The sequence below is a fragment of the Xenopus tropicalis genome, chromosome 9 (genome assembly GCF_000004195.4).
Source record: "Xenopus tropicalis strain Nigerian chromosome 9, UCB_Xtro_10.0, whole genome shotgun sequence".
Lineage (NCBI taxonomy): Eukaryota > Metazoa > Chordata > Amphibia > Anura > Pipidae > Xenopus > Xenopus tropicalis.
In genome coordinates, this window is record NC_030685.2 from 68,406,548 (window position 1) to 68,426,418 (window position 19,871).

The 19,871-nt window shown below is 39.8% G+C and overlaps 2 protein-coding genes across 3 annotated transcripts; one reads left to right on the top strand and one right to left on the bottom strand.

The window, feature by feature from the left end:
• The first annotated feature begins 1,838 nt into the window (after positions 1–1,838).
• Positions 1,839–9,182, top strand: mettl5 (methyltransferase like 5). Its single transcript, NM_001030492.1, is given in 8 exon segments — positions 1,839–1,890; positions 2,076–2,194; positions 4,237–4,351; positions 5,020–5,204; positions 5,467–5,549; positions 7,405–7,456; positions 8,373–8,422; positions 8,707–9,182. Coding segments are annotated over 7 exon segments (627 nt in total). The 5' UTR covers positions 1,839–1,890; positions 2,076–2,094; the 3' UTR covers positions 8,749–9,182.
• On the bottom strand, positions 8,473–15,435 carry ssb (Sjogren syndrome antigen B). 2 transcript variants are annotated; one of them, XM_012970270.3, is made up of 12 exons: positions 15,125–15,211; positions 14,746–14,820; positions 13,599–13,702; positions 13,345–13,519; positions 12,472–12,579; positions 11,911–12,011; positions 11,016–11,087; positions 10,518–10,560; positions 10,234–10,374; positions 9,849–10,035; positions 9,040–9,162; positions 8,473–8,960 (listed from the first exon to the last, which is right to left on the bottom strand). In XM_012970270.3, exons 2-12 carry the CDS (start codon positions 14,809–14,811, stop codon positions 8,800–8,802), a joined length of 1,281 nt encoding a protein of 426 aa, XP_012825724.1. In that variant the 5' UTR covers positions 14,812–14,820; positions 15,125–15,211; the 3' UTR covers positions 8,473–8,799.
• Between the last annotated feature and the right edge of the window lie 4,436 nt (positions 15,436–19,871).

Genomic DNA, 19,871 nt, shown 5'->3' on the forward strand with positions numbered 1-19,871 from the left:
GCTAGGACAGTCCTTAGTGGTTTAAGGGCTTGGGAAACCTGGGGACCCTATATCAAATTAGCCCACTCCCTCTGCTCAGTGGGAAACAATAAGCAGGTGATTAGGGATGTGTAGACTCAGCAGCTAGCAACGCTACATGTAATTATAGGGCAGTTGGCAGCAGCGGTGATGTGGGATTAACCTGTATCCACTGCCACGTAAAGGGACAGGAAAAAGGAAAATCATATCATACTTGATATTTTCTTTTCCTGGACTGTAACATGACAGTGGGCCCAGATTTATTCCCTGCCACCACTGGTGCCTACGGCCATGTAAAGAGACAGGGAAAATGAAAATTGTTTCATACAGAGATTTTATTTTCCTGGACTGTAACATGGCAGTGGGCCCAGATTTACTCCCTGCCACCACTGGTGCCTACTGCCATGTAAAGAAACAGGGAAAATGAATATCATATCATACAGAGATTTTCTTTTCCTGGACTGTAACATGGCAGTGGGCACAGATTAACCCCCCATCAGAACTGGCGCCCCCTGTCATGCAGTGGGACAAAACACTGTATCTATCTGCTGCTTTCTATTCTCCCACAATTGAAACATTAGTAGCAGAAGGCAGCTGTTTTACAGACCTGTGAATAAACATGTATGGCTGACTTCTTGTGTCAGAAAAAAGCACCAGCAGTTAAGAAGCAGATAAACAAACACTGCTTTCTATTGTAGTTACATTTACAAATAACTTTAAAGCCACTGACAATTTTTTAGATAATGTACTTGGCAAAGTTGCTTTTTTTTGGGGCAAATGTTTTTGGTTTACATCCCTTTTAAAGGGCTGGTTCAACTTCAGGTAATTATTTTAGTATGTTATAGAACTCCTATTCTTAGCAACTTTTCAAGTGGTCTTATTTTGTATAGTGCTTGAACAATTCTTCTGACTCTTTCCCGCTTTCAAATGGGGGCAGTGTCGGACTGACCCACCATGATACCAGGAAAACTCCCGTTGGGCCCAAGGGTCAGTGGGCCCTCCTGCTCCTTACCATTTGGCCCACTTCATGGTCATTCCCTATTTCAGAATGGGAACAAATAAGAGAAATAGATGATGGGATAGATGCTAGCATGTTAATAAAAATAGACTAGGATAATAAAGTGGTTGAGTGAGGAAAGGAGCAATAATAGTTTGGAGAGTGGGCCCACGTTTTAAGGTTTTCCCGTGGGTCCCTGGGGTCCCAGTCCAACACTGAATGGGGGTCACTGACCCCGACAGTCAAAAACTACCCTGTGATGCTTATTGTTACTTTTTATTACTTATCTTTCTATTTGGGCCCTTCTCTAGTCATATTTCTGTCTCTCTTTCAATCCACTGTCAGGTTGCTAGGTTTAATTGGACCCTAACAACACAATAAACTCCAATCTGTAGAGCTCCTGAACAAAAAGCTAAACAGTTAAAAAAAAAAACACAAATAAAAAAATGAACAATTGAAAATGTTTTCAGAATAGCACTCTCTTCATCATACCAAGTTAATTTTAAGATGAACAATCATCCAATCCCCTTGTAGGTAACATCCAATCTACTTTTTATATTTCAAATTTAAAGTAGGATGATGAAGTTTTTATTCAGTAGATTGCATACCGTAAATAGCAGTGCCCTGGCCTTGGTGCAGAATAACCAAACAGACTGATAGAGAGGAGCCACAGTGGGAAACCGTACGATCGGATATATTTTCATACAGCTGAAAAAAATATTCCGCCCAGCAGGTGGCGATATCGTCCCCTTTCTTGTATTCTGGAATCCGGAACGTCAGTTGTGAGACCTTTTGCTCCAGGGGAACGTTTTGTCTGATGGACGGAATATCCAGGTCGCATGGGTTTTTGCGAAGTGAAATGTAAATATTGAGAGGTGAGTTGCTGCAGTGTCTGTTAGTAAGACAGGCTGCAGATACCAGCAAGGGAACAGTTATTGTATCCACTGCAGTGTTTTCTCAGTAAATAATGAATTGTTGGAAAAACTATTTATAAATCCTTGCCATTAAAAGGAACATTGCTAGTTTTATTCATTCATTTTGATTGCTTTTGTTTGCACAGCCTGCCCCTGGAAAAGACCATGAAGCTGAAGGAGCTGGAAGGCTGTCTGCAGCAGGTTGATGTGTTTGAAAACCCCAAATTACTCCTGGAGCAGTACCCGACAAGGCCGCACATTGCAGGTAATGATTTGGTGCTGAATTTTAACCAAACAAAGGAAAGGCCAACTTTTAAAATGAATGTACCCCTAAAAAAAGAATTTTGCATAACAAAACAGAATTATTTCTAAGCAACTATCTAGTATACATACAAATGCCCATACCTGGTGCACTCTTACCTTTCAGTTTGTGCCTGTATGTTACCCAACCACTTAGATTGTAAGCTCTAAGGGGCAGGGACCTCCTTCCTTCTGTGTCTCATACCACATGGCACTTATTCCCTGTGCATTTATATATATATATATATATATATATATATAAAGCAAGAGAATGAGCTGCACACACCGGGACTTGGCAAAAATATAATAAGTTTATTTAAGAAAAGAGATCCAACGTTTCGAGTACTAACTGTGCTCTTCCTCAGGGAAAAAAACAGTGTTTTTTTCCCTGAGGAAGAGCACAGTTAGTGCTCGAAACGTTGGATCTCTTTTCTTAAATAAACTTATTATATTTTTGCCAAGTCCCGGTGTGTGCAGCTCATTCTCTTGCTTTATATTTTTTTGCTAGCACCCTGGGCATTTGAATTTCAATAGGGTGTGCTCCGTTTGTTCTTGTTTTATATATATATATATATAATTTTGTATTTTGTAAGATTGTACAGCGTTGCATACCCTTGTGGTGCTTTATAAATAAAGTTATACATACATATACATTTATCGGGTATATTCAGTGATTTTAAAGCTGTTTCTAAAAGTAATTGCTGGTTAAAGCAGCACCTGTCTGTCCCTTTCTGCACTGCTGGTTCTGTCTTTTAAAACAATGTAGAAAAAGACAGCTTTGCGTGGTTAATCAGCTGACTTCTGCAGTATTGATTCAAAATTCAGAACTGTCAGGGGAGAGAGTGGAAAGGGACAGACAGATACTGCTTTCAGTGTGAAGTATATTTACAAATAATTTTAAAGATTCACTGGGGGGGTGCCAATATGTTAGGCACCCTGCAGCAAATCTAAACCCTTCTCCGCTCTACTGCACATTAATAAGTCTGAACAGGGTAACACTGCATTGATTCTTTTCGCAGGACATTAGCGATTAGATTCACTGGGGCATGCTGAATATATTGGCACCTCCCCCCACTGAATGACGCTTGTCCTTTTAAATTCATTAAAAATAGGTACTTTTGAGCTTACATCCTTTGATATTTGAGTGACATTTAAGTGGAAGTTGACCTGAGGAAGCAAAAAGGTGGCAGAAAGGTAAATGTATTATGGTAGAATGAGAAAAGCCAAAAGATAATACACAGGATGTTCCATAAATATATTAGGGATACACCGAATTCAGGATTCAGTTCGGTATTCAGTCAGGATTTGGCCGAATCCACAGTCCTGACCGAAGGTGTGAACATGGGCGACAGTTAACCCTTCCATATCCTAACTAGCATATTCTAATTAGGATTCGGTTAAGTATTTGACCAAATCTCTTACAATGGATTTAACCAAATCCGAAAAACTGGGTTTGGTGCATCCCCAAAATATATGGAATATTCTTTCAGCATATATGATAGGAATTTGAACTGTGGGCAGGCCTGGACTGAGATTCAAAGTAGGCCCTGGCATTTCAAGTACACAGAGGCCCAAACAGTTCCACTGTTAATGGTATTGTGACAAAAGAAAGCTCCAAAGACCAAGTTTATGAAACCTTATACTGATCAGTTATGGAATTATGAAATACTACATGCCTTGTGTGGGTTTTCTTGTTGAGTTTACGTATTCATTTGACCACTAGAGTGTGCTGTTTAAGTCTTTGTATTAGTGACTAAACACAAATATGCATATAATTATTGCTTCTTGTGCATTATAATTTGTCAATATAATGTACATGACATTTTTATAGAAACATGAACCACCTGTTTATAAATTGGATATGTGCTCCCTTCAGATAAGAATGGCTTTGATTAAATGCACAATGTCAGTATTATAGCATGAAGAGTCATGAGTATTAGCGTATATAACGCCCAGTTTCCCAATTATGTAAATGTATACTAAATGAGTTAATTTCTTCATTTTCAGCCTGCATGCTGTACACAATCCATAATACTTTCAATGACATTGAAGACAAAGTGGTTGCAGATCTTGGTTGCGGCTGTGGGGTGCTGAGCATCGGGGCAGCAATGCTGGGGGCTGGGTAAGAAGAGGCAATATCTATAATATATCAATATATAATTATGCTTTATAATTCCATATACATTTTTAATTACACACAATTTAACGTTTCCATTTAACACACATTGGTGGTTTTGTTTGTTCTGCCTAATCTAAGCTTTTTGTTTGAACACAATGTGTAATAATATGTCATGTTTAAAGTTTTACCTTTATTGCCATAAAAGTATGTAAGAAACAAGGAGAATTAATGGCAGCTGAGATGGATATTGTGTAGGTCACAATCCAAAGGTATAGCCAAATAGCATTGTCCTGTTTGTTCGAGCCAGTGACCCAAAAGTTGGTTCTGCCATATTAATATACTTAGATAAGTCTGAATGCAATAGAAAAGCAAAATATACTTCTTGGATTGCTTATGCCCCACCCATTGCATATCCCTACTCTCAGTCAAGGGTTTGAACAGATTGCTTTGCTGCAAGCTCTTTCTTTGTCATCATTATTATAATTTACTCATATAGCACCAGCACCTTTGTGATATCATGCAGTCACCTGCCTTTTCCGGCACCACCGTGGCAAAGCCACTGCCTGTAATTCCAAGCTATAGAAAATGTTTCCATCAGCTAAAATATTCATTTGCTTTGTTCTACAGTAGTTTCCTTCCACTCCTCTTTATCCTGTTTTCCTGCACCCTAGGTTGTGCTTAGGATTGGACGTAGATGAAGACGCACTCGACATATTTAAAACAAACACAGAGGAGTTTGAGCTGACAAATATCGACATGATCCAGTTTGATGTCTGTTCTCTGCCCCCAGACTGCCTGTCCAAATCTGTCGACACTGTCATTATGAATCCACCTTTTGGAACAAAGCACAATAAAGGTACATTTTACAGCTGCTTGGGTGGTCGGTATAACAGCGTCTGAGAGGGTGATACTCTGTGTTAGTCTATGCGTCTGTCTGTGGTCTGCACTACAGAAATGCACAATATATCTACATATTTCAATGCATTAGCACAGAATTAGATAATGTATAGAATTGTGTCCATTATTTTGCTCACTTTTCCCTTGTCCATTGTTGTCTGCACATATATCTAAAAAGGAAGTCAGGGCCCTTAAATTGCCCATTTGTTGCCATTCTTTAGGTATGGATATGACTTTCCTCAGGACTGCACTGCAGATGGCAAGGAATTCAGTGTATTCTCTGCATAAAACATCAACGCGGGAGGTAAGTACACCTCATTTAGAGTGTAGTGGTTTAGAGTTGGACTGGGTTACCTGGGGCCCACCAACCAGCCACCGCCCTTTTCGCTCCACTTTTACAAATTAAAGATGGGTGTTTGTTCCACAGTGAAGGTGTGGTGGCTGCCTTATGGGCAGGTGGCAGAGTCCAACAAGGTCGGAGTCTGCTGGATTTTTTCCAGTGAATGTAAACTTGATTAGAGTGCTATTCTAAGCACACTTGGAATTTACATTCATAATTTTTGTTCAAGTTTCAGACATATTAAAAGCATTCTGGTGTGATTTTTCTGGTGAACTTGCATAGCAAATAATTCACTCTACCATTTAAAGTTTTATTCTTGAACCAACAAATTTTTTTTTTTTTAGTTGTAATATTGCTGTGTAGGCGCCATCTCAGTGCATTGTGCCTGAGTCTGAGCTTTCAGAAGGAGCCAGCGCTACACATTAGAACTGCTTTCAGGTAACCTATTGTTTCTGCTACTACCATGTAACTGGAGGAGTCCCAAGCCGGACTTGGATTTCTTACTATTGAGTGCTATTCTGATACCTACTCGGAGCTGCTATCTTGCTCCCTTCCCATTGTTCTGCTGATCGGCTGCTGGGAGGGGTTGGATATCACTCCAAGTTGCAGTGTAGCAGTAAGTGTGACTGATGTTTATCAGAGCACAGATCAATTGGCTGTGGCACCCTGGGAAATTAGGAATATGGCTAGCCCCATATAAATTTTCAAGAAATCGGTCTGCACTTTTGAAAAACAGATTTCAATGCAGAATTCTGCCAGAGAAGCTCTATTAACTCATATGTTTTCCCATAACAGTATTCCTCTAAGGGTATTGTGTACTTTTAATTTGAATGAATTTTGTTACAACAGCGCCACATGACTGTATTGAGGATTGACAAATAACAGAAAGATGTCGGTCTGATGTTCTTCTGTTTAGAAAAAAACATTAGAAACCCCACATATTTCTTAAGCAGAAGAACATTGCCTTATTTTCTTGACTATATCATGGTCAGAAACAGACCAGCAGGTGGCTCTGTTGTCAAAATAAAAGTACACATTCTCCTTGTTTTTGAATCTTGAAAAAAAAAAAAATGCAAAAGTACTTAGAACAGCATTCAAATTTTACATTAACTTATTTCAAAAAGTTTACTTTATTTTAAGAGATCACACTGACCCTGTTTTAACTGTCCGTATTAGTGGTGTTCAGCTCATCACAAAAAGCTGTATTTTGATGCTCAGTCATACCATGCTGACACTGACACTGGGGCTGTGGCTGATACATGCATTTGCTACAAAGAAAGAAAAAAAAAAAAAACACTCCCAAGGGCAGACTTTTGTAGCAGTCACCCACAGGAATAGTAGAAATTGTTGGCCACAAAAACTCTTCGGGGATTGTCAAATGACCTCTGTGATTAATTGTGTGGGCTGCCAGCATGCATCAGGTTCTTTATTTAGATATTGTGTCTTCAGCATAAAATTCATTCTTGTTGCGCCCCTGGCAGCCACCCACTTCAAATCTGAGCCCCTGCTCAGAGGCTGCCAGAAGCCACATTAAAGAGGGAGGCAATTTGTTCTGCGTTGGTTGGGTATCACTGCCTTAGAAAGTTATTTAGGGACAGTTTTTTTTTTTTGTTTTTTTTTTAGCAGATGTTTGTTCCAGTTTAGTAGCCCATATTTTAACTGAACTAGACCAGTAGAAGTAAAACAAATGACTGGCTACTGAGCCAGGGTGTATATATGCTAGTACATACACCTTTTAGTAAACTGTTGTACAGCATACACTGGGAACTGTAACTATCCTTTTATCTTATCAACGCTTTCCATCTGGGTTGCTTTGCAGCACATCAAAAAGAAAGCTACTGACTGGAATGTTAAGATGGAAATAATTGCAGGTAAGGTATATTGTGTTCAGTTTATTACATAGACAAAAAAGGGGGTAGTTAACATTCAAATTAAGTTTATGTACAGCATGTTTGAATTTTTTTTTTATAGTTTTTGAATTTTGTCTTTTCAGCTTTTAAATGGGGGGGTCACTGACCCCAGAATCCAATAAACTTGCTCAGTGAGGCTACAATTTTACCGTTAGTTTCTTTTCTTTCTATTGAGTGCTAGGGTAATTTAGACTCTAGCAACCACATAGCTGGTAAAACTCCAAAATGGAAAGCTAAATAATTAAGAAACCACACAAGATGACCAACTGCAAGTTGTCTCAAAATATCACTCCCTACAGCATACTAAAAGTTAAATTAAAGGTGAACAACCCCTTTAAGGCACTTTTGGAATGTAGCTGATTAAAGGAAGTACTTCAGCTTAAAGGAACAGTAACACTAAAAAAAGAGCTTTAAAGTAATAAAAATATAATGCACTGTTGCCCTGCACTGGTAAAACTGGTGCGTTTGCTACAGTAACACTACCATAATTTATATAATAAGCTGCTGTGTAGCCACGGGGGCAGCATTCTAACTGGAAAAATGAGAAAAGGCACAGGTTACATAGCAGATAACAGATAAAACACTATTGTATTCTACAGAGCTTATCTGTTATCTGCTATGTGCCTGTGCCTTTTCTCCTTTGAATGGCTGCCTCCATGGCTACATAGCAGCTTATTTATATAAATTACAGTAGACTTTCTGAAGTAAACACACAACTTTTACCAGTGCAGGGCAGCAGCACATTATATTTTAGTTACTTTTATACACTTTCATTTTTTGGTGTTACTGTTCCTTTAAGCCATTTGGAAGCTTCCTTTTATATATAAATGCAAGATTAATCCTCTATCTTTAAAATGTGTGAATTTTGTGTTTGCAGAGCTTCGGTATGATTTGCCAGCATCGTACAAGTTCCACAAGAAGAAGTCTGTAAGTGCCCTTATATATTTTTGGATAATAAAAACTTAAATCTGATTTCACCATGTTAAACAAAGCCAGAATAGAACCACTTTTTATTGAACATTTACATTAGTACAAGTCAAAAGGATATCCGTTTAGCGATTACTGGCAATCATCCTTGCTGCTAGCATGGAAACATATGTTTGTATTAACAAAAGGTATAAAAATAAAGTGCAGGATAGCAGTATACAGGACTGTCATGCACCCACAAAAATAAAGTAAACAAAAAAAAAAAAAATCATCTGTCATTGCAGGTTGATATCGAAGTGGATTTCATTAGATTTGCTTTCAACTGACCATCTGGATCTGGAGTTTAACTTAAAAAAAACCAAAGGCATTACAGTACATTACTGATCCCCAGCTTCAGTTTTGGATTGTTTCAATGCAGGACCGTCATCTGCCTTGTCATCTAGTGATCTCTTCTTTGGACTCCCTGGAGCTTCTGTTCCATTTTTTGGCCCTGCCGATTCCTCTGACTTTGCAGTCACTTTCGGGGGACTCACTGATTCTAAAACATGGAACAGCAAAGAACATTCAGCAAACAGACATAAGCAGATATGAACAGGAATTTGACTGCTCCTTTTTACCTTCCATATCATCCTCATCACTGCTATCAAATTTTTTCTTCTTTCCCTGGAATTGTATTCTCTTCCTTTGAGAACTGTCATTTCCTTTGCCGCCTCGTCCTTTTCCTTTGAATTTCCTTCCATCTGAATGGAAGTGGAGAATTTAAAAAAAAAAAAACAGTCAAAGCTTGAATTAAGGTAATAATCATGTACCTTTTGAAAATGAATTTATATGAAAAGTTTGTTTTAACACTGTAACATAAACACCAATTTGATGGCAGCTCAGCTAACAGATCTAATGTAATAACATGATTTCTTCATCTAAAGGACATTAACCTGCAACAATGGTATCACTTAGCAACATTTCTAAATGGAAATATGCTCAGTCTGGTTTATTGATAAGAAACAGTTTCAAATAGTTTTAGAATTTGAATGTCTACATCATACTAAAAGGTGAACCCACCCACTGAAGGTTACAAGGTAAAAAAAAAAAACAAAGAAGATTATTTTGCCATCAACAAGGCTTTATGGTAGCTTAGCTATCAAGTACTAGCCACTGCCATTATACAGGAAAAGCTAAACATGGGCAATTGTTTAACAGGAAACTTATGGGGGGAAAAAGGCATTGCCCACCAATATAATGCATATTGCATTTCCCGGATTTTACATTTTTTCACTTCCACCTAAAAAAAAAAAACCTAAAATGGGTGTTCTACTGTAGATCACATACCTCTGTTTAGTCCTGTAGGAAATAAAACTTGATGCAATAAAGCAACTGGTTACCCCAACATATTTTGGTTTATATAAACCTGCAAACAAACATTCACTACCTCTGCCTTTGCGTTTGTTGAAAGACTCCTGTTTATCTTCCATAATTTTTTTCAGAGCTTCTTTCTCAGCATCACCCTCAATAAGCTCCCACTTTACGGCCTTGCCCTTTAACTTCAGGTCGTCATTGTTGGCAGCCATGGCCTTGTCCAGTGCTTTTTTAGCATTCATTTTAAATAATACAATTCCCTTAGGAAACAGAACAGTGAATTAGTCAAAAGCCTAATAAGCTGTATAGTGCTGCCATTCTATTACTATCTAGTGGTAATTAATGAAAGGTTCTGTTGACCCATAGCAACTTAATCAGTTGATAGTCAGCTGTTGATCAACCAATCAGATGTGTGTTGTCAAACATTACTAGACCTAATCAAGTAGTGTGGTCGTTACCTCTTTAGCTCCCCTGCTAAAGTCAATCCATTCAATATCTCCATGAGCCTGAAACAGAGCCGAAAGGTCTTCTCTTGATGTCATATTGTCCAAGTCACCAGAGAACTTCAGGAGGCGGCCAACCCTTTCTTCCATCAGTTTCTGTGAATAAACAAGTGCTTACTTTTAAACCTTCAATGGGCCTGCTTTGAATGCTGAAGCAAGGCAACTGCCTGACGACAGTCTATAAATCCATAAGCAAGACAATCAAATAAACTTATATTTAGTTCTTAACTTTCACTTACCCTTTCTGCATCCTCAGCCTGTTTCTGGGCTTCTTCATTTTCCCTGAAAAAGGAAAAATTGTTAATAAAATCATATTTCTGTATATGCATGGATACCAGATTTTATACTACAAAACCTTAAGAATCTAATATATCAAGTAGTTGGTCTAAGGTGCAGGATTTATCAAAATTTGCATTTGGACATGGAAAAAAATAAAAATAAAATAACCACGGCAAAACATATGCAACTTTTCTTACATGCTAGATAATTTAAGAAAACACTAGAGCATAGTCCCAGTCGCATGCTGGTAAGAATCACATGGTTCCATTCATGTTTAAATAACTCAAATAGCCAGCTTTTATTCAGGTTTTTTCTGGTGATTTTTCTTGGATTTTTTTTAATACAGAACATTCATGGTTCTTAACAATATTCTTGAATATAGTCCCATTAGCATTTTTTTCTTGAATAGTGAAATCAGCCCCTAAGTTTGCATAATGCTAAGATTGTTTTTTACTTACTGCTTTGATTTGGCTTTTTCTTCAGACTTATTTAGCTTCCTCTCTTGATTCTTTTTTGCAAAGTATTCTTCCCTGTAAATAAAGATTATTATATGGAATGTGCGTAACAGTTACTCAAAATCTTCTGCAGCGATTTTTCACACGATTATGAACTGCCATGAGTAGATAGTGCAATTTTTTTTTATCCCATATATATTATGTTGGTCGGCGGAACCTACTATATGAAGCTTAAAGCAATGCCTCAGGGTGAGTTTAAGCAGAGAAGCTATGTTCTGTTGACCCTGGACTTAAAAGAAATCTCCACCCAAACAGTTTTGCATAATGAAGGAAAATGTAATTCAAAACAACTTTCCAATACATTAAATTTTTAGTGGTTGTCTGGCTGTTTCAAAAGTCAGAAGCAGAGAACATAGACAAATACTGCTTCCATTTGGCATTAAGGGGTATAGTTATCATGCTGTGTAAAAAGTGGAGTGAAGCATTACCAGTGATGTTGCCCAGGGCAACCAATCAGAAATTAGATTTCAACAGTTCTAAAACCCAAGCAAAGCATCTGATTGGCTGCTATGAGCAACATCACCGGTAATGTGTTACTCCACTTTTTACACAGCATGATAAATATACCCCTAAGTGTACAAAATTTCTAAACTGTATACATTGCAGTTGCTTAGATTTACATTTTATGTAATTATGCAAAAAAACACTTATATGGGCTTTAACACTCCATAAGATGAATAGCAGTAAGTGTAGCCAAAGCAAGTTAACAGTGGAAGACAGGCACAGACTCGGTGCTTGTGGTACACTACCAAAAAGTCATTTAAAAAAAAAAAAAAAAAGTTGACATTTGACCTGTGGATGTTTTTTTTGCGTTTGTTTTTTTAAGATATTCACCTACTTTGATAGGATAATCATATCACTGTCATTGTACTTTCGGTTTCTGTCTTCCAAAAACTTCTTTGCCTCATCCTCTGTATTAAAAATGAGAAAGATGGAGCCCTGCAAAAAAACATTTGTTTTAATGAGCAATCAGAGCACAGAAGTAAATAGCTCTATTGTACTGAAGGGATATTCAGTATGTATATGTGTTCTCTTGTGAAGCATTATGAAAAATATAATGGAGGGGGAACATGTCCTGTATTTTATTTACTGCTGTTGCTTGCAGTCCACGTACCCTAAAATGGTCCTGATTCAGAATAAAGAAAAGGGAGAGATGTTCTGACATTTCGTCTGCAGTACCAGAGCCTGTCCCATCCAAAGGCTTGTATATTAACTACTAGCCGCTGAACTGAGAAGAAGGCAGCAAACACTTAGCCAAGCACAGACATTCCGAGCAGTTATTTTGCACCTAATGCACTGCAGGGCATACTGTGTTTATCATAGGATCCCCTTGAGTATGTCCTAAGCCTTTATTTGGGGATAGAATTGTGACTCTGAAATGTGGCTTTCCCACACTTACCTTAAATTCTTTCTGGAGTGTTCTCCTCATTTGGATATTTTCAATAGGACCTTTGTCTTTGAGCCATTCTTTGATATCATCTAGATTTGCGCTGGTTGGAAATCCTTTCTAGAAAGGAAAGAATCAGCCATGAGTCCTTACAAGCAGTATACACCCAGTCTTATTGGGACCTCCTTAAAGCAGTAGAATGGTGTGTATTAATTGTATACTTGCCTTGCACATACACCCACATTCTCCCCATTGATCAATAGCATTGTTATGAACATGAAAGCATTATAAGGGTTGCTCCCTTATAATCCCTTCTTTCCCTCTACAAAATATTGTACTAGCTGACTCATTTAAGGGTATTTACTCATAGACACATGTGCTCTCACCTTAATAATTTGCATCTGGTACAACCATCTAATACTGCTATCAGTCTGAGACCCAGACAAGTCTGGATGGAGACCCAAAATAGGCCCTGACATTTCAAGTAAACAGAGGCCCAAACAGCCCAACAAATAGTGACTGCTTAACTCTAAGCAGCCCCTTTGGCATTTGCCAAAACCCACAGATTGCCGGTCTTGCCCTGAACTCAAAGTATGACTGAGTGGTCTGCAGCAGAAGTTATTATTATTATTAACATTTATTTATAAAGCGCCAACATATTCTGCAGCGCTGTACAGTAAGTAGGTTTCATACATCGGACATACAGAGTAACATATAAAGCAGTCAATAACTGATACAAGAGGTGAAGAGAGCCCTGACCAAAAGAGCTTACAATCTACAAATACACCAGAGGGAGCAAAATGAAATCTCTCTAAAATGCAGTTTGGTACTTTTTTTTTTTCATCAGTTTACCATTTCAGCCTAAAAAATATAAGACATACTTACAATATAAACAGATTTGTTTTTTAGAGAATTTTTGTACTCGTCATTTAATTCAGGGAGGGGCTTAGCAGGAGACCTTCGAATTTTGCATTTATCTTCATCGATTTCCAAGAGTTCAGTCTTAGATTGTTTAAGTGCTTGAAGGATGGTGTTGAAATCTTTTGTCAGTTTGCTCAACCTGCAGCAAAACAGCATTAGAGGGAGCTTTCCAAAAGAATCAAATTCAAATGACTGTCTTGCAAAAGCTTAACACTTACCTGTTGAACTTGATCATGGTTTCAAGGGGAACCCAGCCATCATCCAGCAATATCTGCTGATTTAAGAACTTGTCTCTAGGAAGGTTATGGTCCCCAAAATAGTACTGCACAGCAGAAGAAAGGGGAAGGATAACTTATTAATTCAGCAAAATAATAGATGTTATAGATGAATAGGAAATTACAATCCCTACTGTGCAGCATTTGTTCTCAAGAGTATCAAAACCTGAACTTATGTAAAGATTATTCCTAAAGGAAGGTCTAAAGGTGCCCATACACTATAAGATCCGCTTGCTTGGCGATGTCGCCAGGCGAGCGGATCTTCACCCGATATCCCCACCTACGGGTGGGCGATATCGGGTAGCAAGGGACTTTGAGGTTATGGGGCAGTCGGTTCGGGGACTGCATCAACGAGCCGATGCGGTCCCCGATCCGACTGGAATTTCTAACCTGGCCGATCGAGATCTGGCCAATTTCAGGCCAGATCTCGGTCGGCCAGGCCGCTCTTGGTCGGCCAGGCCGCTCTGTTCTGCCCATACACGGGCTGATTAGCTGCCAAGGGACCGATATCGGCAGCTATAGTCGGCCCGTGTATGGGGGCCTTTAGACTTGGCTTCTGGTTCTAGGTTTGTCTGGTTTCAGGTGATAGTGAACTAGTGAAGAAAAAGCCATATATTATTCTTCCCCCATAAAGGTATCAATAGGGAAGTCAAATGGCCTATGACCTCTGGGAAAAATAACCCACAAAAGGTTTAATACCCAGCCCATCCAACTCAGCATTTTGTACCTGCCATGCCTGATACTGGGTTTTTTTTTTACACAATTTAAACAAACTAAAAACTCTAGCCATTGTCTAACAAGGGACAGGGTGTAACATTACATATGAGCAAGTAAAGGGAACTGGGACATTTATGGCGAAAAGAAAGCAAATGGGAGCACTATGGTGAAAAAACACCAACCTATGAACTTAAACCCAAGTATGAGTTACAGCTACAACTAAATAACCCTGAGGACAGTTTTTTGTTTCTTTCCTCGAGGATATCAATAAATATGCCAAGAACATTCTTGTATCACAACCCAAAAACAAAAGTGGAATTCAGGTATCTCGTGGGCTTTATTTGTTGAAGAAAAAAAAGCACCAAACACTTACTTCAACCTGTTCACAGATCTTTGTATCCAGATCCAACTTTTGTTCTTTGTCCCCATTTTCAGCCATTTTCAACACCTGCAAATAAATGGTTATATATATTATATATAAATGTTGCACACATACAGTCCAATTCGTTTTCAGCAATGTTAGACTCCTGAACCAGAGTAACCCACAGGCCCATGCATTTAGCAATCTGCTTAATGTGCCAAAAATAGCCTCATTGGCATGTGGTGCAAGAAGCCCATCTCTAATGCCAAGGGAAAGTTATGGCACAAAGCTGGACAATCCCCAGAGAAACAAGACTATATGAGAGCATAAGGTGTAACTTCTAACCTGTCACCCCCCCAAGCAAAATATACCCCTGCCAATTGCTACTTGCTTAGCCTAATGTGATGAGCTGGCTAGGGGCCCTCCAGCTGCCGTAGAATCTTAGTCCCTTCAGTTCGGCACTAGTCTGGCAGCAGATCGGCTAAAAGTAATTGGGAAGCCAATCCTTGGCCCTTCAGCTCGGCAGCAGTCAGGCAGCAGGTCGGCCAAAAGTAACTGGGAAGCCTGTAGGACAGGTATAAGCGCAGCCCCCACCGTGCCTTCATTCCCCTCAAAAGACAAAGTTTCGGGGCCCCTCTCAGCCCGTTACCCAGACTTAATCGCACTCACCGGGAAGGCTGCTCCACGCTAGGAATGAATGGCACACGCTTACAGGGACACGGCGTGGGCAGGAAGGGGAGGGGAAAACAATTGCGCAGGGAAATGTGAAAGAACCCACGTGGTTTGCTCAGCAAATCAGCGGCGAGCTGCTGGCTAGGCTGTACCACTGTCAGTGCGCACTAAGCCGCAGCTCCTAGCGTCCCCTGCTGGTGGGATTGCGATGAGAAGTATAATTAACTCAGAGTTCTGGAATCTCTCTTACAGAGAGCCCGTATTTACAGATCTGGCAGATATTTTGACATGAGGCCTTCCCCACATCTTCCCGCCACCCCCTAAAGCTGACATTTGCCCAAAAAGACACCGACTGCAGTGTACAAGTTGGAGTTGGTTTCTTATTCTACCAGTTTATGTTTTGAGCCTTAAAGTTAGTTTCTTATTCAGACAGAGAATAAGAAACAGGTATTCTAAAGAATGAGATGAACTGGGGCCACAGATTAAAACGTACACATTCATAGGCAGGAATGTCCTACAGCTTGTTTCAGCCTGGCCTGAAATGGTTCTGGGCAGGAAAACTGGCACTAAAGTGGCATTAGATTCTTATTCGGTCAGATTAATAAGTAACTAATGATTTAAAGGGTTAAATGACCTTGGGCCACTGATTTAAACCTATATATTTGAAGGCAGGGATGCGCCACATTGCAGCCAGTTCTGGGCAGGTAAAGGGGCATCTTTGTAATTATCCCCATTTGAATAATTAACAGAGGTGCTGAAGGGGTTAAATGACTTGCCCTCTGATTTAAACCTATATATTGGCAGGCAGAGATGCCTCCTAATGTATATACCCTGTTTCAAATTGGTGGAAATGGTTCTGGGCAGCAAAAGTGGCATCAAGGTGGGCATCTTTGCACATCTGCCATTTTGAATACGTAACGGTATTGATTTGCATTCATTTTCCTTGTTAAAAAATAGGCTTTTTTTAGAATGTAATTTCATTAAAAGTTGTGCACCATTTTTATGCAAAATCCTATTTTTTACAGCATGCTCTAAGTTATGTTTTACACACACAATTCTTTCCTGTGATCTGAATCTCAGAACCCTGCTGATTCCTGTAGCCAGCGGCCGCCAGTAATTCTGTGAGGGAGTAGTAAGTAGAGAAGAGGGAGTGGGCTTTAGGAAAATGCTGCACAATTTTTCTTTAACGTACATTACAAAAATACTTATTTTCTTTATTTATTGGTTGCCAGTATGTCCCCTTTTAAGGTTTCAGGGGCATATAAATACTAAAGAAAAATCTCTGGTCAGTTCCACAGTGAGGCTTTCTGAACCTAAATGGAAACCTCTGAAACAGAGTATTACTCTACCACATATAATTTTATTTAAAGGGGAAATTATTGCCCTTTTTGACATGAGCTCATTCAGTTGGTTCTGTCATGAGGGAGGGTTTGAATTACTCTGCCAGCCTAAGGGAAGGGTTCGGTGCGAGCCAGAATTTCCATTTTAATAAAAAACCTTTTGCTTTTGTGTATTAGGAACCGGACACTGCCACTTGATCCTTACCTTGTTCCCCAGTGCCCCTAAAGCATCCAGCAAGAACCTAGGGCCATCAAGCGGGCAAAAGGAAAAGAGCAGCGAGGAAAAAGTAAGACGGCAGTGGGAGTCTTGCAGCACAGAAGATAAGAACACATCCTTTGAGGCACTTTATGAAGTTAATGGAACTGCCAGTTGCTGGTTGGTCTTAGTGGGCTGTTTGATTATGTCAGAGGTACTGGTGTAAAGTGTACTGCCCTATTAACCCAAAAGTGCTGATACAGCTACACAAAGCTTGAGTCTTTTCTGAATAATAGGATATTTGTAGTTATAACTGGTCCCTTATACACTTGGGCTCTTTAACATGCCAGATACTGTTGATGTTCAGTTTACTGGTGATGTCTTGATGAAATGGGTATTTGTCTGCCTCAAAATCTATACTGCATAAAGAAAGTATAGTTTAAAGTTTACAGTTCTTGAGTTAGTTATGGATTAGCCTTCATTAGAGATGGTGAGTGCTGACTCAATCTATACCTGTTTCTGTCTCAGCATGGCAATGAGGAGTCCACCCTCACTGCTCTACTATTTCTAATACTAATGCCATTTTTCTTGCTTGCCACCACCAGGCTGATCCTGCACCCACGAGACCACAAAGGATAGCAGGGGCATATGGAATCCTGAATTTTTTTTCTGGGAATTGCACCCCACCCACCTAGTTGCATCTAAGGTACATGCATATACTGCCTACCCCTAGTTCTATCCCTGCAATAAACCTGCATATATATTTATTTTCACGCTCCCTTGTTGTGTCCTGCTGCCACCAGCATAAAACTCTCTTACCCCTGCACTTCCTTTAAAGTGTAAGCTTTAATGTAAATGTGTTGGTATCTCTTTGTGTTTCCCTGCAGGGTTGGTTGGCACCTTATGATGCCACCTGAGATTTCAAGTAAATACAAAGGGTGTAGTCTTTAGAAATAGCATTTTTTATTTTTATGTATTTACATTTTTCTCATATCAAATAATAAGTTAGGTTTAATAAATAGGCAAAAGGTTTATTTGCCTAGGTCCTCCAGGTAGAGCTGGGCGGTATGACCAAAAATTTATATCACGGTATTTTTCAAAATTATATCGGTATCACGGTATTTGACGGTATATAAATAAAAAATAAATAATAAATATTGGTGGCCCCCCACCCCCCCCAACAACCCCAACAACCCCAACAACCCCAGCCCCCCCCAACAACCCCAACACCAACCCCCCCAACCCCAGCCGCAACCCCCCCAACCCCAACCACAACCCCCCCAGCCCCCCCAACCCCAGCCACAACCCCCCCAGTCAGCCCCCTCAACCCCAGCCACAACCCCCCCAACCCCAGCCACAACCCCCCCAGCCCCCCCAACCACAACCCCCCCAGCCCCCACAACCCCCCCAGCCCCCCAACCACAACCCCAGCCACAACCCCCCAGCAGAACTTACCCAACTTGTGGTTCCTCCAGCTCCAGCGATGCGTCCTAGCGACGTCGCGTGCACGCTGACGTCACATGCGCGCCGACGTCACGTACGCATGGGCGCAACCCGGATGTGATTGGAGAAAAACAGCAGGAGGCGCGCATACCGGTATAGCGGTATGTTTAAAACTCATACCGTTTTTTTTAAAAAAACCGGTATACCGCCCAGCACTACCTCCAGGGTAGGGGGCCACCATAAACCATTTTATCTGAAATTACTTTTGAATGCAGCTTCGCCCATGGAAGACTCTTCTTTTTAATCAGATTAAGCTCTTCTGCGCACCCTTTCATCATTTCTTGTAATTTCTGGATTGGTTTGCGGATGAGACGCCTGGTGGAGCTTGGCAGAAATGGCTTCTTCCTGTCCGAGGTTCCTCAGAGAGCTCAGTAGAGAGTGAAATGAGATTTCCATATACCGCAGCTTTTAGATGGTGAATTTTTACATTTTACAAGTTTGTTTTTATGCACCTACTAAATACCAGACATTCAAGTTTTTGAAACATTATTCAAATTCTTTTTAGCGCATAAAACTCAAATCGCGGAAAAACATCAAACTAGACCATTGATAAATCTCCCCCTTAGTATAAACAATACAGGTGCATATTAGTTTCTTTTTGATCACACTTACCCATTAATGGTGCTGGTTGGTCGTGCATCTCTACAGTGGCAATGAACTCCACCGGAGGCTCACACACATTAGCAAGTTCATGTATTGTCACATATTCAAAATCAGTTTTGGATTAGTTCTGTAAAGGTGAAAATATTTAGAAAATTACAGACAGAATGTTATTAAATAAACACAAAAGGGCTCCTTTATAAATGTGGGAAACGTGCTGAGTACACAAATATCTGTGCAAGTCACCATGTTTATTTTTGCCCACTACAATGATGTTTGCCACTAAACACAAGCAATGCTAGAATATAAGTGCAAGTTCTATGCCCATTTGTAAATAATGCATCATGGGCATTAAGACAGTGGGCATGGTCATTCTTTTACATGTCGTGCAGTGTGAGACAGAATCCTGGCCCTAATGTCTGGTTAATGGCAAGTATAAAGTACAGGATTCCTTTGCACAATAGTGAGCTGAGAATTTACAAACATAATTTAGCACCTAAGTAAGTGTCTACTAATAGTAAATGAGACCCTAGACCCCTTATAGTCAGTCAAATGGCCAAATCTTGGGTGCCCAGACCACCAGGCAAAGGTTCAGTCCAAGGTGTCCAATTAGACAATCTGAACTGTAGTTACTGTATCCATAAGGAGCAGCGCTAAAATGCCACAGGATGTCCTAAAACAGACACCATACAAATGGATTTTAATTAACCCGAAAATCCAATCTGCAGAATGTATGATGCATGGCCAGGGTCTGACACATGGGGACTGCTGAGGGGTGCAGTAGAACTTTGGGGGTAGTGTAATAAAGATGTACATACTGTAACATT